General features: G+C 46.5%; 1 protein-coding gene across 1 annotated transcript in view; it reads right to left on the reverse strand.

Annotated features, from left to right (window-relative positions):
• Window positions 1–14,545: 14,545 nt before the first annotated feature.
• VWA5B1 (von Willebrand factor A domain containing 5B1) overlaps window positions 14,546–24,211 on the reverse strand; it is a 44,709-nt gene continuing 35,043 nt past the window's right edge. The window contains exons 16-21 of the mRNA XM_049772515.1: window positions 23,434–23,571; window positions 20,649–20,783; window positions 18,549–18,716; window positions 17,676–17,745; window positions 16,870–16,987; window positions 14,546–15,153 (exon numbers count right to left, since the gene is read on the reverse strand). Of these exons, the coding sequence (XP_049628472.1) occupies window positions 14,647–15,153; window positions 16,870–16,987; window positions 17,676–17,745; window positions 18,549–18,716; window positions 20,649–20,783; window positions 23,434–23,571 (1,136 nt within the window). The 3' untranslated portion in view covers window positions 14,546–14,646. The remainder of the gene's footprint in view (window positions 15,154–16,869; window positions 16,988–17,675; window positions 17,746–18,548; window positions 18,717–20,648; window positions 20,784–23,433; window positions 23,572–24,211) is intronic.

Here is a 24,211-nt window from a genome sequence, read left to right on the forward strand (position 1 = left end):
GGCCCTGAATATGTTCCCCAAACCCCAAATGGTGTGTGTGTGTGTGTGTGTGTGTGTGTGTGTGTGTGTGTGTGATGTAAAGATACTCTCCTACTGCTCTGGGTCAAGGGAAAAAATGGGGGAGAGTGGGAGCCTATTCACCCATAAAGAGGAATGCTAAGGGTTACTGAGTAAGCATACCATTGGGCATGGGACCAAATAGATCAGCCCTCACGTGTGGCCGTGGGTGCCTCTGTCCCTGGTGCTGAAACTTGACTGGGCAGCAGAGCAGTCCCTAACCCACATTAGGCTGTAAAGGTATTTGCAGAATGTCCTGGAGGGAGAGTCCCTTCCAGACCTTGCATCAGAATCTCCTGGGCTCAGCAGGTTTGTGGGATGATAGTTTGGGAGCAACCCTTGCTTACCTCACCTCGCCCTGAATTGATGGTGTTTTTTTTTTTTTGGTTGTTTATTTTATTTTGTGAGGGAGTGATTATTTTTTTTTCAACATCAAGTGTAATTTCAATAGTCTCAGAGAAAAAAAAGTAATCATCTTCTAGCTTTCTTCATATCCATGGGACTGATTTTATGGCCGGTGGATAGTTCCGTTATTTTTGCAGCAGTAGCAGTTGTTTTGCTACTCTGGGAGCCTGGGGCTGCATACTGCCTCCTGATTCCCCATTTGTTGGTCTTCTGAAGTCCATTCTGTTCTTTCCCTTGGCAGATCTGGTGATCTGGGGCACAGGAGTGATTTTAATTATGTCCATGTGCACGCTCTGTCCTCAAGTTGCATTGCTCCAGGCAGAGGATTGCTCTGTTGTGGTATTTGCTCATTCAGATACCAACCCCCTCCTTGAACCTTGATGAAAATTTTCCATGGGGCATCAGTTGTATTGGACAGTTAACCAAAAAAAGAAGCCAGTGGGTGTGGGGGATCAGAGGGCTTTGATAATCTCTGAATATCCACTTGTCTCTAATGCTATGGGGAAGGAAGATTTGCCTCTTGCAGTTTGCTTTACACTTTTAACCAATACTCCAGATACTATAGGATATATGAGTGGTGTGGAAACAAGTACATCTTAGGGGTCACAGTGTAGTAGAAGCCAGATCTGGGTTCAAAGCTTGTTTTTACCCTTTGTTAATCAGTTCACTTGGCTGGCCTTGCTGGGCTTTAGTTCCTAATGCATCAAATATGGAAAATACTGCCCTTGCTGTAACAAGGCCGATATAGAGATTAACTGAGAAATCAGACAGCAAAATGTCACCTTATCATCTATTAGAAATATTGGTAAATAAGTGAATCTTTTTTGGTTTGTTTTTGTTTGGGGGCCACACCTGGAAGTGCTCAGAGATTACTTTTGGCTATGTGCTCAAAGATCACACTTGGTAGGATTGGGGGACCATATGGGATGACAGGGACAAACCTGAGTTACTTATGTGAAAGGCAGAAGCTCAACTTCCTATACATGGTCTGCTCCCCGAAACAAATGAATGTTAATCTAAATGATGGTGGAAAAGTTAGGAAAAATATTTTCATGTTAATAATGTTGATGCCCTGTAAACATCCACTCCTCTCCCCTTCTGAAAATCATGAGACATATTTGGGGCCAAGGAAGGACAGAACTATGTGTCTAGAACACAGGGCCCCATACTACCCTATCTAAAGAATCTAGGAAGTGGCCCCTAATGGGCAGTTTGATGCCCGAGGGAAAAAGGAAACTGTACTGCACTGTCTACCATGGAGAGAAGGTTGATCTTCCTTTTAGAATTTGATATAGCAACCTGATGGCCACCCAGTTCTGGAGTCCCAGGTGTCCAGGTTGGCTTGAGGGAGTAGAACCAAAGATTATGAAATAGGGCTGTCTTTCCATGTGCTCTTTCCATGATGGGATCATAGAGGCTTAGAGGGATCAAGGGACTTGCTAGTCTAGGTCATAGGCAGGAGAACCTATAAAATAACCAGGAAACTTTTTTCTTCATTACATCCTTTATCTCTGTCTCATAGGGAAACCAGGTCCATCCCTGCTTCTCTCTAGAGTCAAGAAGCAAATAGCTCAGGCTGGGGAGCTAGCTAAAAAGATTGGACCAGGTGGTCTGCATGTAATAGGCCCAAGTGCTACCTTTGTTTATTTTTTTGGAAGGTAGATCATACCTGGTGGTGTTCAGGAGTTATTCCCTGCTTTGAATTCAGGAACTTGTGATGGAGCTCAAACCCAAGGGAGGGGGGAATAGACCTTCCCTATTTTATTATTGCTCCATCACCAAACAATAGTTCATCTTTTTGTTTTATTTTTGGGCTGCAAAAATAAAAAGTGATAATCAGGGCTTATTTCTGGCTCTTCACTCAGGCAGAGCACTCATCACTCTGGCAGTGCTCAGGGAGCTGTATGGGGTGTTAAAGATTGAACTTGGGTTGTCCACATACAAGGCAAGTACCTGCTTACTATCACTCCAGCCCCACAGGTTCTACCCTTGGCATTGCATAGATCTCCTAAATGTGTCTGAATATGGCCCCAAGCCTCTGCTCTTTTAAAACCTCCAAACCCAAGGGGGTTTTGGGTGGTCCCTGGGAAAATGGGTTGGACTGGTTCTACATGACTTCCAGGAATAAATTTTGGCATCAGAGAAACTGAACATGAATCTTGTAATTTATCCACACTCTGAGCCTCAGTGCCTTTCTCTGTGCATGGGGTCTCAGGGGCCACAGAGAGAAACTAGGGTGTATGTGAGAGGAGGGGTGGTGGCCGTCTGGACAGGAAGAGCTGAAGTTGGATGCAGAATGATGGGAGCTTTAGAGACCAAAGGCTCTGTCTATGGGAGTGTCAGCATCTCATCACAAAGTTAGTGAGCCTGGGGCGGGATGCTGCAGAGGATGCAGACATTTGTGGGAGAAAGGACCACAGCCCTCATGTCCCACATAGTCCATTCTTCCCCTTCCCAGTTCCCTGGCCCTGCTCACCAGGGGCCTCTGTTTTCCAAAGCAGCCTGCAGTCTGCATAGTAATTACTTTTGGACTTATTAAGCATAATTATCCCCTAATCGCACACAACCAGTAATTACTGTGACTGTTACCAGGGATTTACCAGGCAGTGCTGCCTGCAGCTCTAGGGTCCAGCACTTGCTAGGGCCTGAGGTAGAGCCTGAGGTAGAGCCTGGAGTACCTGTAATGAGCCTAAGGTAGAACCAAGGTGCCCTGCCATGGGGCTGGATGTTCTACTGAGCTGTTGATTGTTGGGACTCCTTCATCCTGGGCATTAAGCTGATACGGAGTTGTCACATACATTTCTTTGGCTCCTAGGAGAGTCCCAGATTTCATGATCCAATGGTCTTCACTCTGTTAACACTTGTCCTTTCTCCAGAAACAAACTTGGCCCCCTCTTTTATTCCCTTCATTCCCTCCTTCTCTTCCTTTAACTGTTTTTAATCTCTCTGATGTTCCTGCCACTGTTCTAGGTACTGATTATACAACAGAAGGAACACAGCCATACTTCTTTTTTTTTTAATAATATCTTTATTTAAACATCTTGATTACAAATATGATTGTGATTAGGTTTCAGTCATGTAAAGAACACCCCCCTTCACCAGTGCAACATTCCCACCACCAATGTCCCAAATCTCCCTCCATCTCACCCCACCCCACCTGTACTCTAGACAGGCTTTTCAGTTCCCTCATTCATTCACATGGTTATGGTAGTTCTTAGTGTAGTTTATTTCTATAACTGCACTCATCACTCTTTGTGGTGAGCTTCATGAAGTGAGCTGGAAGTTCCAGCCCTCCTCTCATTGTCTCAGGATAGTGGCAAAAATGACTTTTATTTTTCTTAAAACCCTTAAGTGAGTGAGACTATTCTGCATCTATCTCTCTCCCTCTGACTTATTTCACTCAGCATGATAGATTCCATGTACATCCATGTATAGGAAAAATTCATGACTTCATCTTTCCTGACAGCTGCATAATATTCCATTGTGTATATGTACCACAGTTTCTTTAGCCATTCATCTGTTGAAGGGCATCTTGGTTGTTTCCAGAGCTTGGCTATTGTGAATAGTGCTGCAATAAATATAGGTGTGAGGAAGGAATTTTTGTACTGTATTCTTGTGTTCCTAGGGTATATCCCTAGGAGTGGAATAGCTGGATTGAATGGGAACTCAATTTCCAGTTTTTGGAGGAATATCCATATCGCTTTTCATAGAGGTTGGACTAGATGGCATTCCCCTCATCAGTGGATAAGAGTTCCTTTCTCTCCACATCTACAGCTGTGCTTTCTTAGCGCAAACTTTCTAGTTTGGAGAGAAAGGAAGAATAAAGCATTGTCTGCAACATCTCAGAAGACATTGAGTGTTATAGGGTAATAGGAAGCAGGGCAAGGAGGATGAGGTGTAGCTTTTGGTGGGAGGAAGAAAGACTCACTGTTAGTAGGATAGCATGGTGAGCTTCATGGAGAATGACCATTCTAGTAACAAGGACTCAAAGGAGTGGAAAGGGCTAAAGTGTGTATTTTAGAAAGGTGAAAAATCTAGTGTGTAATTCCAACAGTGGGAACAGAGGACAACTGAGCAGGAGTGTGAGATTTAGGGAAGAGACAGATATTAGAGTTTAGTGTTTTGTATTTTATTGAACTTAGTATATGTTGGGCCATTGTAGAAGGCTGTTAAGGAGCTTGATTTTCCTGGAATCAGACATCTGAGCAAGGAGAGGTCTGATCTTATTTGTTTGTTTATTTATTTATTTATTTATTTATTTATTTATTATTATTGGTTTTGGGCAATACCTAGCTGTGCTCAGGGTTTACTTTTGACTGTGCTCAGGGATCATTCCTGGCAGTGTTTGGGGGACTATACATGGTACAAAGTATGGAACTGGAGTCAGCAGCGTACAAGGCAAGTCCCCTAATCACTGTGTTATCTCTTTATCCCCTGAGATGTTTTTCTAGCTTCACTCTGCTCATAGGGGCACTCTACGGTGGGGTGAAGATCCCTGAGGCAGATCTGTTGCTACCATTCCAGTGAGAAACTTGGGGATTAGGTTCTGGAGTGAGGAGAAGCAGAAAGGAATGGAAAGGTTCCTCAAACACCTATATGGTAGGAGCAAAGGATTCCTTGGTGGTAGGAGATGTGAGAGAGGCATCAGGCAGGGCCTCAGTAGCTGGCAGGAAGGAGCCCCATGAATGGACCTGGAGAAGATGGATCTGATTGATCCAGATGGAGGATAAGAACTTGGTGTGGGCAGGCAAGGGCCTGAAACATCCAAGAGGAGAGCTAGTCTGTAGCAGAGGGCAGGTCTGGAGAAGGTATATGATGGGAGCCCTCAATCAGATGTGGCATTGAAGGCTTCCAAACCTTAGCATGAGATATAGTGAGCAATTTTGGGGTGAAGAGAAGAGGCCGTATGAGGCCCCTGGGCCTGGGATGGAGATATTAAGTGGGAGTGCAGCCCAATGTCTGATCAAGGAGCCTTCAGAGAAGGAAGAGACCTCAAGGGAGGCAACTTGCCATGTTTGTGTGGGGTTCCTCCTTTCTACCTGGGGCGCCCAGTTCTGCCCCCTCCTACTATACTTGTATCCTTAGATCTTTCCCTGGGGGGTTACCTTTATTCTTGTCACAGATAGTTTTGTTTTGCCTTCCTGGCCCTGGGAGTTTGCTCAGAGCCTTTCCTTTCTCTGGCAGCTGGCGCAGCCCCCTGGGGTACAGGAATCTCCGGGGCAGCATTGGTACCTGCTAATCTCCAAGCTTTCCTGCAAATTGCTAGCGTCCTTCGTCTTGCCTCCTGCCCCCATACTGTGCTGTAATATTTATTTACATGACGTTCAGACTATTATTTATTAAGGTATCGTTGCCAACTGTGTGCGGGCTAATTGCTCTTAATGTACCCCCTCCTGGTTCCCACGGCGACGCCTTTGTGATAGCAGAGTCAATGCTGCTGGCTCTGAAATGAGGACCCGACATAGAGAGGATGCCCAGGGACTTTGGGGCTGGTACTGGGATTGGAACTGGGACCCCTGTTCAGGGCAGAAGTCAGGGCACAAGCAGCCAAGGTACAGAGGGTGCTTAGAGTTCACGGTTGGAGTGTTGGGTAGCCTGGGGGTGCAGGGTGAGGTTTTTAGAGCTCAGGGACATGATTTAGCCTTGGGGCCCTGTGAAGGAATAGGGAGGAGTTTCTTCATCAAGTAGGGGATGGCTGGGAATTTAGGTGATTCCTGGGAGGGTGGAGGACCCTGAACTTGGGGAGTGGTTCAGGAAAGCCTGATGGGTGTCCAGGGGACTATTATTATTTGTGTGTGTGTGTGTGTGTGTTTCTCTGTAGGGACATATCCTGTGATGTTCAAGGCCTGCTCAGGGACTATTCTTGGCAGGGCTTGGGGGACCATATGGTATCAAACCCAGGTTGGCAGTGAAGTGTCATGTTCTCTAGGAGATTGGTTAAGGTTTGATTCCCACCAGCTCCCAGACAGGAAAGGCAGTTCCCATTTCCCTGTCCGATTAGGGAACAGTTCCAGTTGTAGAGATCCGCAGGAAATAATTCACACAGCAAAGAGGTACAAGAATGGGTTCAGGAAATCCAGTGCTCAAGCAAGGAATTCAAACCACAAAAGCTTCTGCTCCTAAAATGGAGTGCAGCTCAGTGGGAGAAGACCGAAGAATGAGCCCCAGCCTACCTCAGACCCTTGCTTTTATTGACAAGAATCAGGTACCACCCTAGGGTGGGAGCAGAATACCAAGTAAGGAATAATCCAATATACTATCATCAGATCACACCCTAGGGTGAAGTACAATTATTGATTAGGGTAGGATCAGTAACCCAACAGGCAGCATGCAGAGCAAGTGCCCTGCCTACTGTACTATCACTATCATCCCACAAATGGAAATGGAGATCTCAATGTATCTGGGAGACCAAGACCTAGAGGTGGAGGAGGGTGCATGGAGGTCGGCGCTCATGTTTTTGTGGAACTATGGGTGATGGTGGAGGAGCTGCAGGGGTGCTGGAATGAGCCTTGGTCTCTGTAGATCCCACCTGGCCCTGCTCCCTCTGATGTCAGGCTGCAACTGGAGGAGGGCAGAGCAGTTTGATTGGCAGGGTTTGGAGTTAAGGACACAGGTGGCTCCCTGGGTTAAAAGTTGGTTCAAGGCAGGTGAGGGGCAAGGTGGAAATTGAGAGAGTCCTAGTTGGGGCATCAGGAGAGAGGAATCTGAGGCAGGGCCAATGATATTTGGAAAGAGAGAGATCTGAGAAGAGCGAAACTACAGGTGGTCAAAATTAGAGAAGACTGGACAGGGAGCTGGGACAAGCACCTCCGCCATCTTTGCTGTGTGGAGCTCACCTCTCCCCTGGGACCCCCAGACTCTCCTGATTTGTCTCAACCCCAGAGCAGGCAGTAGTCTCAGGGAGGAAGAAAGTGGATGACTTGAGTCATTTGATTTTATTGGTGGTCCAGAAGAGAGGCGCCTGGCTGCAGCTCCTAACCCTGCAAGGGAGGGAGTTGTTCTCTACAAGTTCTCTCAGGACTGGGAGCTGCAGGGTGAGGGACTCCAGGAAAACCAGCAGACCTTTTCCCAACCCTTAGTAAAGACTAATATAAAGACTTTGTCAGGAGCTTCTACCCCCTACCCCCAGATGCCACCCTCTGAGCAAGCATTTTCCTGCAAAGGCTGAGGGAGGTGGGTTGGGTGTCCTGGAGGTTGGATGAAGGGATAGCAGAAGCAGAACTGGGAATGGTGGTGACGCATGAAAGCACCTGCCTTTCACAAGTATCCTCATTCTCCTCTGTCTATTTCAATGCTTTGGTCTCAGACCGGTGATCTTCCCCCCTTCTCTTCTTCATCAAATTCATTCCTTACCCCTCCCTAGTGCAAAGCTCCTAGGTCTTGGGTTCCTGTTAGCTCTACCTTTTGGGGAATGTAGGAAATGTTATTCCCTCAAAGGCAGATCTGTTGACAGTGATTATGGACTGTAGCCAGTCTTAAAGCAGGGATCATTGGACAATCTGATGGCAGAGGTGAGGGCAGGGGCATATTTGGTAAGACTCATTGTCTGAGGGAGATATGATCTATTCTCACAGAGAGCCTCTGATCTGAGCGTACATAGCCAGTGCCCTGGAGACACCTCCAAGCATGAAGCGGGCTGGGGAGAGAATGTTCATACATTTTACTCACTACACCTCCCAATAGAAGCTGCGTTGAATGGTTGTGGGAAGGAAGGCTTCCTAAAAGAAGAGGGCATTGCATGAAATTTGGAGGTTGGTTATGCTATGGTGGAGAGAATGGAGCAGGGGGAGGCTAGTCTCAGGTGAGTTAATCTGGGTCTGTATGAATAGTGACTAGCACAGTCTTTTAGTGGGCTTCCTAGGCATCACTAACCAGCCATTCTTAGCAGAGAAAAAAGACTGTTGACAGGGGACAGGAATAGCTTCTAAAGCCTCCAGGCCTGTCACTCCTCTTTCCCCAACATCATCATCAGCCCCCACTCCCTCCACACCCTCCATTCTGGTAGGCAGTGCATGCCCACAGCGCCCTCTGCTGGGTGGCTTTAGAATAGCATAGCAGACTCTACCAAAACCTTTGAAATTTGAGTTTCTTGCTTAGGGAAAGCCTCAGAGTCAAAGCCAGGAATGAAGCAAAGGCACAGTAGCTGTAAATGTCATTTCTGCAGTTTGGGAAATCTTTTTTTTTTTTTGGGGGGGGGGAGGTCACACCCGGCAGCGCTCAGGAGCCACTCCTGGCTCCATGCTCAGAAATCGCTCCTGGCATGCTCTGTGGACCATATGGGAGCCGGGATTCGAACCAATGACCTTCTGCATGAAAGACATGCTATTTCTCCGGCCCCCGGAGAGAATCTTGAAGCTTAGAAGTAGTAGAGGGTTGACTCGTTTGATTTGAGATGCTGACAGAGGCATAATAGGTAACTTTTCCCTGGGTTGTGTTGGTGGGTTCAGGAGTTGGGGAAGCCACCATTCTACGGACCCAGGGCTCCTGCTTACTTCCCCCTCATTTCATAGAGCATCCTCTTACAGCAGATCACCTGTTTCTCCTTATCTCATTGGATCATGTCCTTTTCTCCCTAAAAAATGCCCTGGATCCGGGGTGGTTTGACTTTGGATAGGTGGTCTGGAAGCAGGAATAATTCTAGCAGGAATTCATAATTGAGAGAGCTTAGCTGGTGCTCAAATAGGAATGAGGCAGCTGTTTCTGGATGGGAGAGCAAAAGAGTTTGCCAGAAATATATCAGGATGCAATCTCTCTCTCCATTTCTCATGGGGATAAAGAGATATATAGGTGCTAAAGTGTCCTGTGGCCTAGCCATGCTTGGTGTGGGGGTAGGTGGTAAGATAGGACAGAGGCCTCAGGAGATTCGGAGAATACAAATACACCAGCCCTGTTTTCTTCTTCTCTCTTGGCAAGAACCCAAGCCCTTGCTTGCCTCAGTATGTTTTTTATAGTTGGAGGGTACAGCAGCAGGGCACACCCATGTGTATACAAACACATAACCAATCTTTATGAGATGCACCAAAGGAGATAAAACAAAGAATGTTTCTTCCAAAGGTAAAACCTGCTCTAGGTGCACACAACTTAGCGAGGCACTAAAGCTTTAAGCAGAGCTTTGAGAGGGAGCAGAAAAAGGGCTCATTGGTCTCAGGGAAGGTCTGTGACCCTGAGGGAAATTATTTATGGAGACCAGGATTATTGGTCTTTGTAGTGTTTGCCTGTTGGCTCCTTGAATAGCCTAGTAAGGGATGTTGGCATATCCTGGCAATGTCCTGGGAAGTGTCTGATTTAGGAATTCCCATTTTAGTGAACTGTTTTACCTGGAGGCTATAGAGGGGGTGATTGTGGAAATGAGGAGCTACTGAATTTCTGAGCAACTTGTATATGATCTGGGAGGTCAGTTTGTTTTGCTCGAGAAAAAATGGCAATGGTGGTGGGGTGGTGGTGGTGAATTTGGCATGAATTTCCAAGACATGCTTTAGTGATTGCCTGTTGCCTCTGAGGAACATCTGAGGCTTGGAAGGCAGGTCTGGAGTGACACGTGGCAGGGCTATAGGACTCTCCCTGAGACTCCTTGCCTGGTGACTGTCTTCAGGGGTGTGAGTCAGCTCAGCTGGGACTCTCAGGCCACGACTGAGTAGATCTGGTGCACCTCCCACCCCTTGCTGCATTGAGATTTGAGGTGTATGTATTCTTTTGGTTCCGGACCAGATGGAATAGAAGTAAACTGCTTAGTGACCACCCCTATTTTGGGGTGCTGTTTCACTTCTTCACTTGCCTCAGGGTCCTTTCTGGGACTTCCCCAATTCAGGGTTTTCACTGGCTCTTGATCTCACACTTTGCTTGCTTCTGAAGGAGCTACTTAGTCACTAGCTTGTCCTGATTTCCCCTGGAATGGTGCAAGTTTCAAATATGAAAGTATCATCTTCTTGGAACTGCCTGCACCCCTTTGTCCAAAAGAAACTGGGGCAGTTGGTCCCCCGAGTGGGGGAATCAAACTGAGGCCAATGTGCCCTCACAAAGCCAAGCAAACACCACCAAACTGCTCGTTTGGTTTGACTAGAAGTGCTGCCCAAATGAGCACTAAATAGCTCCTTTGAAAACTAGCGACAGGCTTTGAGAACAAAAGAGCAGACACAGAAGTATAATTTTTTTTCATCTCCACATTGCAATTTTTATGAGGTGAGTGCAGTAGTCCATTGACAAACTCCTTTGTGAACACACATACACACAAAACACACAAACACACACGTGTCCACCCATGCAGGGATTGTTCATCATCAGTGGACACTCAACAGCTGATATCCAGGACATCCACCATGTTCTACATAGTTGGCTATGTGGGGAGAACAGGTGTCCCAGGTGCCATGGGATCTTTATGGCCGAGCAAGCAAGGGGATGAGACAGCATGTTGTAGGCACTTGAGGCTCTAGAGGGACAAGCACCAACCATGCCACTTGAGGCCATGCCACCTGTGGGTGTCACTATACTCATCTACAAGGAGAGAAGGCGAGCTGTCTTAGGAAGCAGATGCAAGCTCATGACAGCTGGTTCAGAGCCAAGGAGATATGTTGCATGGATGAAGAACCCCACTCCATCAGGCGGGCAATGTGATGGTGAGGCTGGAGGTTGGGGGAACATCATAGCTTCGTCGCTGGGATCCTCAGGTCAGAGAAATGCTGGAAGACTAGCTCCTGACCTTAGTGTTCCAGTTAGATTGTCCACTGCATACCCAGTGCTGGCAGCTTGATAGCAAACTGTGAGGAGGCTGCCATTTTTATATTGATTTCTCTTGTCCCTGCTACCTTGGTGAAAAAAAGTCCCCCAATGCCAAGGCAATCATCCCAGGGGGTTTTAATATTCTTGTTTCCCCATTCCCAAGGGCACAGGGAGTATGTGGAGACCATGCAGAACAATAAGGAGGCTCAATCTTGGGACCCCCCCCCAATACCCCAAGGCTAGGGTATCACAGGTTTCAGCTAGGCCTTGAATTAAAGGGTCATACTTCCAAGGAAGAACTCCTTTCCTCCCTCTCTCTATATGGGAGCACCCTGTCAGGGAAGAGAGAAGGGGAACATTGACCAAGAAAGAAACATCCTACAAACAAGGAACATGGGAAGCATGTCAAATTTAGTGGAAATGTCAAGCAACAACTGGAAGTTGCTCAAGGTGAGCTGGCAGGGAGGGGATGGGGGGGAGAGAGGAACCCTTGCTTTCATAACCTTGGGGGACTTGGCAGTGCCCTTTGAAGTAGGGTGATACACTTTAGCACATGGAGTTGACGGGCTCTGACTTAGATCACTTTCTTAATGTTTTTCAACACTGGATAGTTATGCACAAATTGGTAATGCTCAGATCATCCACAGAATAGTGTTGGAAACTGTTTAGAACAACTACTTTTTGCAAAAGGTGTAACAGTGGCCCAGAGAAAGCAAGCCATTACCCAAAGTAACACAACATGCTGCTGGTGATATTTAACCAGTAATGGAGAAAGTGTGGTCTGAAGGTGACATTAGGCTTATGAAATCACGTAGTCTGGTTTATACCAACGTATATATCCATATTATAGGGGAATCTCAACCTATCATTTAGATCAGGGGTCCTCAACCTTTTTAAACAGGGGGCCAGTTCACTGTCCTTCAGACTGGAGGGCCAGATTATAGTAAAAACAAAAATTTGAACAAATCTCTATGCACACTGCATAGATCTTATTTAGAAAGTGAAGAAACAAAATGGGAATAAATACAATATGTGACCTGCGGGCCATAGTTTGAAGACCCCTGATTTAGATCAACACTCAAATCTTCCTGAAGAAGAGTGTTCTCCTATGAAAGGTCAGGCAGGCTTTGTGGGACATCTAGACTCTATTTCTTCCATCAGAACCAAAAGGTTCCTTTTTGTTCTCGAGAAAGCAAGAGCTAGTTTAACAGTTGAATATAGAGCAATCCAAGTTAAACCCAGTGGCAAGTTTGGGCTTCCTGTTGGCCCAATACACGTGTGGTAACTTCTAAGGTTCTCTTTTTTTAGAATCTGGTCACCATCTCTGCTTCTTTGCTTGGTAATTCTGGCGCAGACTCATTTCAGTGCCATAGGCATGTTTTAAAATGTGGGCTTATATAGGAATCCTAAACTTTTTGCTACCTGAAAACAATGAGGATTTGGGCCTTTGCATTTTGGATTTGGCAGATGTGGGATGGTGGTCTCATTCACCAGCCTTGCAGCTGCACCTAAGCTGCTCCCTGGAGAAGAGGTGGGTGGGGTAAATGCACGTTTGCTACCTTGTTGGGGTTCTGGTTTCTCTTCCAGGCATTTTAGCATAGTTCACATTCTCTCAGAGGCAGAGAAGCTGGAGGTGTGAGAACATGTGGTCTTCCCACTTCCAAGGCACTCAAATAAGTGCCGGGAGTTTTTTCAGCCTGACAATGTTTCTGCTTATTTGCACCTGGGAGGTGGCCCCTCAACACTTCTCTCCACTCCCTGCACCCAATCTGTCCTTATTGCTTCAGATGCATGAGGACAGATGGCTTATCACTGGAAGTGTCCTGCAGGGAGGTAAGGATCCTTGAGATCATGGATGAGGGCTCCAAAGACCCTGGCCACCTGGGGGACAGCATTAACACTGACCCAGTACCCAAGCTGGTGAAATGGTGTCCCTGATAGTGTGGTTGAACTCCTCACCACCAGAGGGGACTCTGAGATCCACATGGCGAAGCAGCATGCACATGCTAAGGCTTCATCATTGGGCATGGAACACCCACTTTGGGGGCAAGTCCCCCAGATTTTGCAAAAGAGGCGGAGAGCAAGGCAGGGTCTTCACCTAAGAGTAGACTGGGCAGAGAGGGCAGGGCATCCCATTTGACTGTGACCATATCAAAGTGGTGCTTCGCTGAGACTCTTCTCTCCACTAGGGGACACTTATTCAGTTCATACACCTCTCAGAGGCTTCTTCTTCCTCCTTCAATTACCCCAGGGAGGACTGGCCCTTTTCTTTCTTCCTGAGATCAACCAGTAACCCTCTGCCCTGTCAGCATAATTGTGGTGACTTCCAGGTCTTTCTTATTGGGAAGTTCCTGGAGCTTCATACCAAAGCCAAGGAGATAGAGAGAGGGATCTATAATAGTGGATAATTTAGCCTGAGTTCCAGCCTGGCGAGGTTTCTAGGTGAGGACCAGACCCACCACAAGGGAAGTCTGCAGGACAGAAGTAAATGGGCTTGAAATAGGGGCCCCTGATTTGAAACTTGGGGAGTATCCTATTTAATGAAATTGTTCATGATCTCCATGGCCCATCAGTCAAGTATCTTTGTCAGTTGCAAGGTACCCTGCCTCCCACCAAGTGGCCAGGCTCCACCCCTGCAAATGCAACGGATCCCTCCAGCCACTCCACACAACTGATGAAAGTTGGCCACACACAGCTCCTAAAAAGCATGTACATTATTTTGAGGAAGGTCCTTTCCCAGTTCAGGCAGTTTCAATCTACTGTCTTCAATCCACTGCATGACCCCTGCCTTTTCTTAGCATCTTACAAATCATCTGCTATACCTAAGAGGACCCTCAGTCAAAAGGGAAGGTGCTCAGGCAACTTCTAGAAGGGCCAGGAAGGGCAATCTCTGATAGGAAGTGGGACTTAGGGGTCCCCAACTGTCACTGAGGAAACAAGTCCCACAATGCTGAGGCAGCGGTGGTCTTCCTGGACCATGTGGCAATCCTCTAGCTCTGGTTATCTATAGTGGTTGGATTCACTGGTCTACCTTTTTCTTTGTGGGGACATTGCCCATGTGATCTTCCTCTAGTGGTCAAGCTTAATTTCTTACCCCCCCCATGTTTCAATGTCACAACCCCTCCCAGACCCCACCTCACCCCCACCTCACCCCCTCACCCCATTTCATGCTTCCTATTTCCCTGGGCAGAAAGAAACCATTAAACCATCTAGAGATTGAGTCCAACTTTCGCCCCTCACCCACTTATTTTATGGGCAAGTTTGGGGGGGCCAGCAGGGGCAAGGGTAAAGGCTGGCCCCAAAAGGGCACAGGTCGTAGCAAGTGAAGCTGGAACTCAGGCCTCCTGATTGTCAGTCTGGGACTCTTTCTAGCATCATTATATTGGCTACAGCTACTCAAGTTCCTCCCACCAGGCCCCAATTACTTGCTCCTTGCCCTTCCACACCCCAACCTCCTTTCTCCACCCACTACACATTATTAGGGTTATAGCAGAGCATGTTGAACTCCAGGGTTTCATCCCAATGTCTCAGGAGCACGAAGAGCTGGCGGGCAGCAGCCCTGAGTGTGCTCTGCGTGCGGCCCTCGGGCACTTCCTGCTGTTCCAGCCACGCATTAGCCTTGGCAGCCACTAGCTCCCACTCCACAAAGTAGGTGGCCGAGTAGTGCTCCAGCCAGGCCAATGCCACCACGGTGGCCCACAGCTTTCCCGTGTGCCCTGTCACTTCTCTGAACTCCCAGTCAAACTTGGTCGTGGCCCTCGGCTCTGTTAAGAGGCTGTTCTGGGAGGAATGTTGAGGGGAGCTGATGGTGCAGAGTTGGGGACTTGAAATCTTAGACTCATTGTGGTGGGCCGAGGGTGAAACTCGGTGGCAGCTGAATGGTGAGGTCCACTTGAGCTTCTCCAGGGGAATGCGGGTGGCCTCGCAGAAGGCTTGGTTGAACAGGAAGGCTCCAGAGGCCAGCTGCAGACATACCTGTGTGGGGAAGGCCCCTCAATGGGCCTCAAAATTATTAGCCCATGGAACCCAGGACATGCAAAGGTTAGAGTCTATAGAATCCACCTATTTATCCCCACTCCCAGATCTCCATACACTAGGGAACACCCAGACAAAATTAGCACCTTCTTTCTGTTTTTCTTCTTTCTTTTCTAAAAAGATTTTTGCACCACACTTGGCAGTGCTCAGGCTTACTCCTAATTCTGTGTTTAGGGATCATGCTTAAAGGTGCCTGGGGAACCATATGCATCTCAGACAATTGAATCTGGGCTGGCAAACACCCTCCCCACTGTACTATCTCTAGCCTTCAGAAGCTCATCTAAGCCTTCAGAAGCTCATCTAAGCCTTCAGAAGCTCATCAACTCTTTGAGTTATTCTCCAGTTATTCTCCAGGACCAACTCAACAGCTTCAATCTAAGTCTACCCTGAAGAACAGCAAGCTAGGACAATGGGAAAGGCACTCACCTTGTACATGGCAGACCCAGGGTCAATTTCTGGCACCCATATTGTCTGTATAATATACCAGGAGTGATCTCTGAGCACAGAGCCAGGAGAAAGTGCCCAGCACAGATAGATGTATCTCAAGCCCCCCAAAAAACAAATTTGCCTCCCCATGTTATCCCTGATTTGGCTTTCTTTTTCTCCCTCCTCCCAGGTTACTTCATTTTTTCCAATACCCGAGGGACGTTTGAAAGCATAGAACATGTTTGTCATTGTCTTTGCCCAATAGAATATCTCAATGTCCCTAAGCTCAGACACTTTTCAGGTCATCCCTGACTCTTCTTTCCTTAAATTTCTTTCTCCAGCTTCCAAACTCAACCTTTGACCACAGTTCACCTTCAGATCTCAGGTTAACCTTGACCTTCTTCACAAAGTCTTGTGGATGAAGTGGTCTACCATCCATTGTCTCTAGAAGACAGCTGCCCCCATCATAGTTTCCAAGGGGTCAAGGGCCTGGGGCTTGGCTGCCTCTTTCACTAGCTCAGAGCCTCCTCCTGCAGTTTAACCTATTGATTCTGGCCCTGCAATTTGTGTTAATTAAGTCACAGCCAAGTGTGAGCCACTGGTAGTCTACATGGGGTTAACGAATTAAGGCTGTCTTCCAGGGCAGGACCTTCCATGGAGGTAGCCAGGCTTAGCTAAGACCTGTGAGGTGAACCATGAAGGACCTTACTCCTCTAAGAATCTGAGAATTCTGAATGCCATAACACACTTACTTGGATTACAAGGGAGCCAGGAAAACTCAAACTACTCAGACTGCTTCCCTCCTTCAAGGCCAGTTGGACCCCAGGTGTGGCTGAGGGAGGTGTTGCAGTTCCTCCACAGAAACCTGAGCTGCTCACTGGGGCTTTTACTGCTCTATTTGTGCTGCATGATGCATGTCTCTGGGGGTGTTTGTTTTACCCATTTAAAAGTCACCTCACAGCTCATGTTTATGTATAAAACATAGACACAAGATGGAGAAGTAGATGCAAAAGTCCTGTGACGGTTTAAAATGAAGGCAGGGCAGAAAAATGTTTTTGATGCTGGTGTGGGCTTTTAGAAACACTCACCACCTCTTGGGGCTAGAATGTGTTTAAAACTTCCCCTGCCTTGCTGGCAAGGGCCAGGAGGTCTCTGCCTTTGCACAGGGGTGGGAGTGGGAGGCCCCTTAGCTCAGTCTTTGGGGCTGAGACCAAGGCAGTATACACTCACCAGTGGGATGTAGTTGAGATTCAGGCTCTCTGGCAACACGGACCCTGGAGCCTTGAGCGGCTTGCTCAGGAAGCCCCGGGCTGCTTGAGTCAGCAACTTCGACTTGTTGATGCTCAGCCTGTGTGGGGGAAGCAATCAGGAGTAAGTCACAGAACTTGAATGTGCTCATGAGTCCTCCCCACAGTCCATTCAGCAGCCTCTGTAAGGTCCAGTCAGAAGGGAGTGACTCATGGCTTCCTTTAATCACCTCACTTCACAGCTAGGGAAACTGAGGTTGATGGGGTAGGGAGGGGGGGTTTGCATCTGGCCTGGAGTCAATTAACTGCACCCTTAATGAGGATCACATTAGTAGTTTTTCTTAGTGGGGAGGGTCCTCTCCAGCAGTGTTGGGTGGCCTAGGGGCCACTCTTAGAGGTGCTGTGAGTCCTGAAGCAGAAAGTAATAGATTGAAGTTTGGTTTGGAGGTGCAGGATTCCTGGTGCAGCAGAGCTTGGGGCCTCTCAAGGGTCATACTGAAGCAGGACTTATGGGGCTTGAACTTGGATTCTAAACTATTCTTTTAGTCACCCCGCTTTTCAGTGTGTGCTCCTGCCCCACTTGGGGACTCCACTCATAGAGAAGCTGAACCTCAGTGGGATTTCTCTCTGGGTGACACTTGAGTGGAGGTAGAGGTGGGGGAGGTCTTCCAGGCATGGACTTGTCTGTGATTGCCAGTTTGGACCTTGCCATTGTCTTCTAAATCAGGGAGCTCTGGAAATCCAGGGATGGGGGCAGAGAAATATCCCCATGCTAGGGATTCCACATACCTGGGTCCAAAGATAGTCTCCGAGACCTTGAAGGAAGAAAGGGTGTTGGTGGACAGAAAACGCAGGGAACCTGGAAAGTTACAAAATGACCATTGGGGCATGTAGGATGACCCTGTCCCACTGCTAACTAGTGGAAGAGATGGTGCTCTGGGAGGGTCCAGAGATTCAAGGGTATGTCTAGGATTCTTGGGGCCTGATGCTTCTCTAGGCTTCAGGGCTGGTGAGGTTTAGGAAGGTGAAACAGGTGAACCCTTGTGTAGGAAACAGGTTCCCTAGATTAAATAGTAGTATAGAAAATAGAACACTTATGTTGCACATGGCTGATATGAGTTTGATTCTCAATACCCCATACAGTCTCCTGAACCTACCAGGAGTGATTCTTGAGTAGCCCTGAGTACCACGAGGTGTGGTGAAAAATAAAGAGAGAGAAAGAAACTGGATCTTATCCCAAGGTCCCTGACATCTCCTGGAAGGCTACTTGTGAGGACAGAAACAACTTCATGTCACCTCCACAGAATCTCTCCCCTGCCACCCCAACCCTGACCCTGTCTGCTCCATATTGTTTTTTTTCCCTGGATCTTTGTTGGAAGTGGCAGCTCAATCTGTCCTCTGGGAAAAGGAGAATGGGGCAGGAGGAGAAATGAGAATCTAGGGCCCTAGTTCTGCCACCAGCTTTCATGTGACCTTGGGTAAGGCACTTGACCTTTCTGAGTCTGTCATTTCCTCTTTAACTAGTGGACTCCTGTTTCCCTCCCATAGGCCTGCTTTGGGACTACATGAACCAGGATGCTCTTGTCAGACTAAGACTTCCTTAGCTCACTCTGTGGTGGTCACCTTGTCATGGAGGAGCGCGCTGGTAGTGTGTCCACTCACCATCAGAAGCCGGGTACTTCTCTCGCATTAGGGACATGGTCTCTTGGAAGTGTGTGGCAGGGCTTTTACCTACAACACAGGACCCAGTGAGGAAATACTCTCTTGTACCACTCTTTCTTTTACCCACCAAAGAGAGGGATGTCTGAATAAATAGTAGCTGTGGGTGGACTGGGAAAGCAGGGGCAAAAGTTTCATTCCTATTAGGTGGGCCTTTCTCTTCTATGGCTTACATGTCCCCAATATCTATCCCAAGTCATGCCTGATTTGAATCCTGACTCCCCACTTAATGAGTGGTGTCTTTCTTGATTTCAAGCACAAACTAGAGAAAATAGTGTCTGCTTCATGATTCTGTGATAAATACAGATATCCTACATAGACTGTGCTTTGTTTCTGGTCTGACAAGTATTCAACAAAGTCTCAAGCTGCAAGCTGTGCCACAGAGAGCAGGAAAACAAGAAGCAGAGAAACTTGAGGATGGTAGGATGTGAGAGAAGAGGATGGGATGTGCATACAGCAGAAGCTATATTTCATGGAAGAAGGGCTCAGGCCAGTTCTCCAGCAGGAGCCAGAACATGGCACTGACTTGGCAGATGCTTTCAAACCTTAGTTTTCCTGTCTATAAAAAAGAATAGTAACTGCACATAGCTTGTTTAAAATGAGCCACTGGTTGGTCTTAAAATGTGTCAGTGATTGTAATGGTTATTATTTCAAGGACTGATGACTGATGACAATATACTATAAGTAAATAATCTAAACTTTGGGAAAAACTTGGTGCACATAAATGTCCATCAAAGCCCTCATCTCCACTGGAGACAATTAGTAAACTTAATGATATGGTTAGGGTATTGTTTATCACTGAGCACTTAAACATAAGACAAGAGCAAGCTAGAGATTTAATAAGAAATGTCCAAGGGATAAATAGCATGGAGTATATCTCAGAAGCTTTGCAGGCAGATATAGTCTGTGTTAAAGTCTTGATTTTTTTTACCACAAGCTAGCTGTATTCTTGAACAAATCATCTAAATTATATGAATCTCTTTTTCTTCCTTTTCATGGGAAAATATATGCTCAGGTTTGAGAAAAATGGGACGGAGTCAGTAGTGATGGGTACAGAACTGAAGAAATTCAGACTGTTAGCATCATCCTTGGGGAAGTAGAATAAAAGTTGAGGAGGCCCAGCCATAGGGTTTAAGTCAGAGGACTGGAAAAAGGAAGGGGTTTGCCTTTATGAAAGACATCCTGGGCTCCCAAGAGATGAGATGGGGGATAAGAATGGAGTAATCCAGAAACCTCCTCAGGATTGAAGCTAAGCTTTGTTCTAACGTAAAGCATGTTTCTTTCTGGGTTTAGAGATTCTGGGACAGTAGAATTGACAGAATTAAATTATGAAGAGCTGCTCTGATTTTTAAGCTTTAATACTTGCAATATCTTAAACAAAATTATTACCTTGGATAAGAAAAAATAGTCCTAATACAATGGATGGGATAGTGACTGACCAGATGAAACCTTCGATGCCCCCACATCAGCCTCCACCACTTATCCAGTAGAATACTGACAGCATATGTGAGGGTAGAAAGGAAGGGTGAGGGTGAAGGAGGCAGCCAAGCTGTTTGCAGAGGTACCCTGAAACATACATACAGAGAGTGAGGTCTCTCTGGAGACCTCAAGGTCACAAAAAAGTTCAAATTGTGATCCTCAAGGCCTCAGTCTTGGGTACAATGAAATCAGGGGAGGCAGAGAGAAAGATGCTGGAATGGTGACAGCAGCAGAGGGTGGAACCAGAAGTGTTTTGTCCCTTGTTTTCTGGCATTGGGTGTCTAGAAGATCTGAGATTGGGGGCAGAGAAGTGTCACTGGAGGTGCTGGGCCTTGGGATGAGAGGCAGGGAATTGTCATGGACGATGATTTAGCCTCTCCTATTGGGCAAAAAGTGATGCTATCAAAGCTGCCTTTCTCAGTCACAGGCTCTGGCCCAAACAGGGTCTCTTTGCCCATCTCAGGCCTCTCAGATGCCAGGAGACCTGACTTTGCTCAGGGTACCCACTCAAAGACCTCTCTGTGAGGACTATGAAGTTTCCCCCCAGCCTGGGGGCCTTCTTACTTTGGATCTGAGATTTTTCTTCTATTGCCTCTGAATTTTCAGTTTTCAGAACAGTCCGTGGCCGCGCCATGTTGGTGCCCATGCTCTTCCAATACTGGGTCAGTGCCCGAGAGCTGATCATCCGCCAGGAAGCACCTTCCCAAGGATAAGAGAAAGAGGTCAGAAGAGGAGACAAGAGTCTCTCACTTCTAACCTCAGACTAGTAGGATGATTCTGGTTTGTCTGTCAGTCGTGGAAGGCAGGAAGGCGCTGGACATGCTAAAATCCCCAGCAAGTCCATGTCTTAAGTTGAAGCCTGAGTCTCACCATTTCCTAGCTAAGTGGGTGCTTTCTCTGAGCCTTTGTTTTCTCACCTGTCCAACAGGGATAGATACTTCCTAATTCAATGTTAAGGCAGCAGCAATGGTTTCTAACTAAGGGATGGTTTTTCAGGATCCCCCTCCTCACTGTTTTCCTTCTCTATCAGAGACCAAAGTTTCATGTCTCCTGTAGGTGATGTACATAAATAGTGTTTTGGAGGAGACTCTAGGAAAACAACAACCTAGACATTGTTAATTCTGTTGGAATAGACAGTTTGGAAAAGCTACTTATTATGATGTTCCTTTCTCTGAGCCTCCGGATGCATATTCTAGTGCTAACTGATCTGAGAAGATCTGTAGTAAAGGAATCATGTCTGCATTTGATCAAATGCATTGGCTTCTCAACCTTCTTCCTAATCAAGCAATTCCCAAGTTTTGTGATCAATGGTCATTAAAAAGACCAGGAACAGGAGTTCTGGTTTCCAGGAATGCACTCCGAGAAGTACTAATCCAGATCTTGGGATGGGAGATGGGCTTGGGGATTTAGATATGGGATGGGACTTGACACAGATGCCAAGAGGATGATGGCAGGGAGAGGTTTGCTAAGGGCAGTGTCCGAGAATGAGCATGCCCAGAAGAGGAAGAGCCAGTAGTGCCAGCCTATCCTGAAGTGAGAGCGATGAAGGCAGAGGAGGAGGAAATGGCTCATACATTATTTTGGATCTAGAGGTTTTTAAAGATGGTAGGGATTGTAACAGGAAAGAAAATGAGGTACATATTTTGTTTCCAAACACAATTTTTTTTGGGAGAGCTGCTATAAAAGATAGCGGGACACGCATTCACACAAACACATATAGAGACAGAGAGGTCAGAGAAAGTGAGAGCAGAAAGGATAAAAGCAGTTTTAAGGGATAGGGAAATGTAATTTAGGAAAGAAAATTACCTATAGTTTATAAGTATATGAAAAACATTCCATGAAAAGCTAGAGAAAGTCTCCCTTAAAGAAAGCCTACCTCCATCTATCAGACTGGCAATGTTTACAATGTTTTAGAACTGCACCTCTCCATTAGTCTTATTGAGCCCCCAGGACATTTCAAGGGGTCCTCAAGTGAAAATCATGTCAAAGGAAATCAGGCTTGAGACTAGATGGTCAACCAGTAGTATGGGGGAAAGAAATACAGGAAGGAAGCAAGGTTGGAAAGAAGCCTTGTCAAGAAAAGGATCTAGAAATACTTCAGTGCTGCTGAAGTATATGGGAATAGCCTTTGAGGCAGGGTCAGTGGATTACATACATCATGACTTTAAATCTGGCAGGGCCTTTGATATGCCACCTTTTCAGAGTTCACTAACACCAAGTTTAGCTAGTTATCTAAACAGTCCTTGTATAACTCAAGAGAATTTACTCAGTCAAGTGTGCCAAGATGTTCTCTGCAGCATAATTTACAGTTACTCAAAGGGAAATTAACTGAAAGATGAAACTATATGACTAATTAATAGGTTCTGGTGATCACAAGAAATTGTAGGGAGGAGAGGAAGGGGACACAAATTGCAAGCTGGGGCTCAAAGCTTAACCCTGTCGCTCCTTGTTACGTGGCCTTAAATTAATTAATCCCACTGCCTCAGTGTCCCCATCTGCAAAATAGGAGTCACAGTCACTCTGCAAAACTGCTTTGGGGACTCGTGACTTCATACCTACAAAGTGCTTTGGATCACAGTTAATTGGGGACAATGATGTTGATAATGGTGCCTTGCAGTAGAATTTGAATAATGAGGGAAACAGCTGCCCATACGAAAATAAAGATTCACCTTCATGGCTATATAGTCCTTGCACCCATATTGTATAACTGATTATAAATATGATCCAAATCATGATTGGGGATCTGACTTTTGAGTCATCTACAGTGAGAGAGATTTCTGGGAAGAGAGGCATAGCAGATAGTCAGCAGCATGTTTCCCCAGGGTCTCATTTTTTGTATTATTTTCTATGTTCTGGATATTTCTATAGTGGCCATGCCACTATCCCAATTGGAGAAATACAATAAAGTCGTATTCATTTGGTGGGTACAGAGGATTGGGGTTGGGGCTGTAGTGTTAGCACAGGGTAGGGTGTTTGCCTTGCATGTGATCAACACAGGACAGACCCTGGTTCAATTCCTGGCATTCCATAAGGTCCCCCGAGCCTGTTAGGAGCGACTTCTGAGCAAAGAGCCAAGAAGTGATCCTTGAGATGTGAGAAAAACCAAACCAAAACCAAAACCAAAACCAAAACCAAAACCAAACCAAACCAAACCCAAAACCAAAACCAAGCAGGTGGGGATGGTTTCATCACCTTCCTTGGTCCAGTGGGATAATGACTTAGATAACCCCAACCCATGGCGGCAAACGTATCCTCTTGGGTCTTTCTCTCCCAAATCCTTCCTTGTACCTCTCCTGGCAGATTTGTGCTTTGTCTCTCAGTCCTCCATAACCCTCAGGGGCTTCCTTACCGGAGTTAGGGTAGCACACCACGGTGGGTAGGTATTGATTCTTGCTGATGTCCACTGGCACAAAGGCTGTGTATTTGCTGATGATGTTGCAGGCTTTACTAGTGTGCACAGCACTCACCTGGTAGCGACGTCTAATCCCTGTAGAGGAAGGTGGAGTAGGGTTCACCTTGTGGGCTCAGAAACTCCCCATAACCTGAAGACTCGGGAAGCTAAAAGAGGGTGTGGGGTGATAATGATAGTTCATCTTTGAGACCAAGTCAGTCCTGGGAATTAGGGGTTTGTCAATTTGCCAAATAAGGGAATTTGTAAACTTTGCAAAGTTGTTGACTTCCCGTCTTCTTCATCCAATAAAGACACTTGAGCATAAAAGAGGGAACAAAAGACAGTCGCTTCCCTTAAATGAGTTTAAGATTATTAAATTTGAAAAAGCCATCTATATAGTATTTTTCCATCTTGCAGCTGCTTGATAAGAACCTCACTGCAGAAATTCACAGGTTCCTTGGCTGATGGGTGGAAACTACTAACCCATGATGACAATTTTAGGATTAAAAATCAGAGAGTGAAAGACAGTAACAAACAAAGGGAGTTAAGATCAAGCTTCCACCTAGCTGCCATCACCCATACTCACCATTTTCCCTATGGCCCTGCCTCATCACTGACCTTCTAGGATTCCCTTCAGGGACACCAATTTGACCAAACTTCAGGTAAACCCATTTTGGGGGCTGATATTACCAGGGATTTTTGTAGAGTGTGGGCATCTTCTCCCCATATCTTCCTC

Source organism: Suncus etruscus, chromosome 4, assembly GCF_024139225.1.
Source record: "Suncus etruscus isolate mSunEtr1 chromosome 4, mSunEtr1.pri.cur, whole genome shotgun sequence".
In the NCBI taxonomy this organism is placed as follows: Eukaryota; Metazoa; Chordata; class Mammalia; order Eulipotyphla; family Soricidae; genus Suncus; species Suncus etruscus.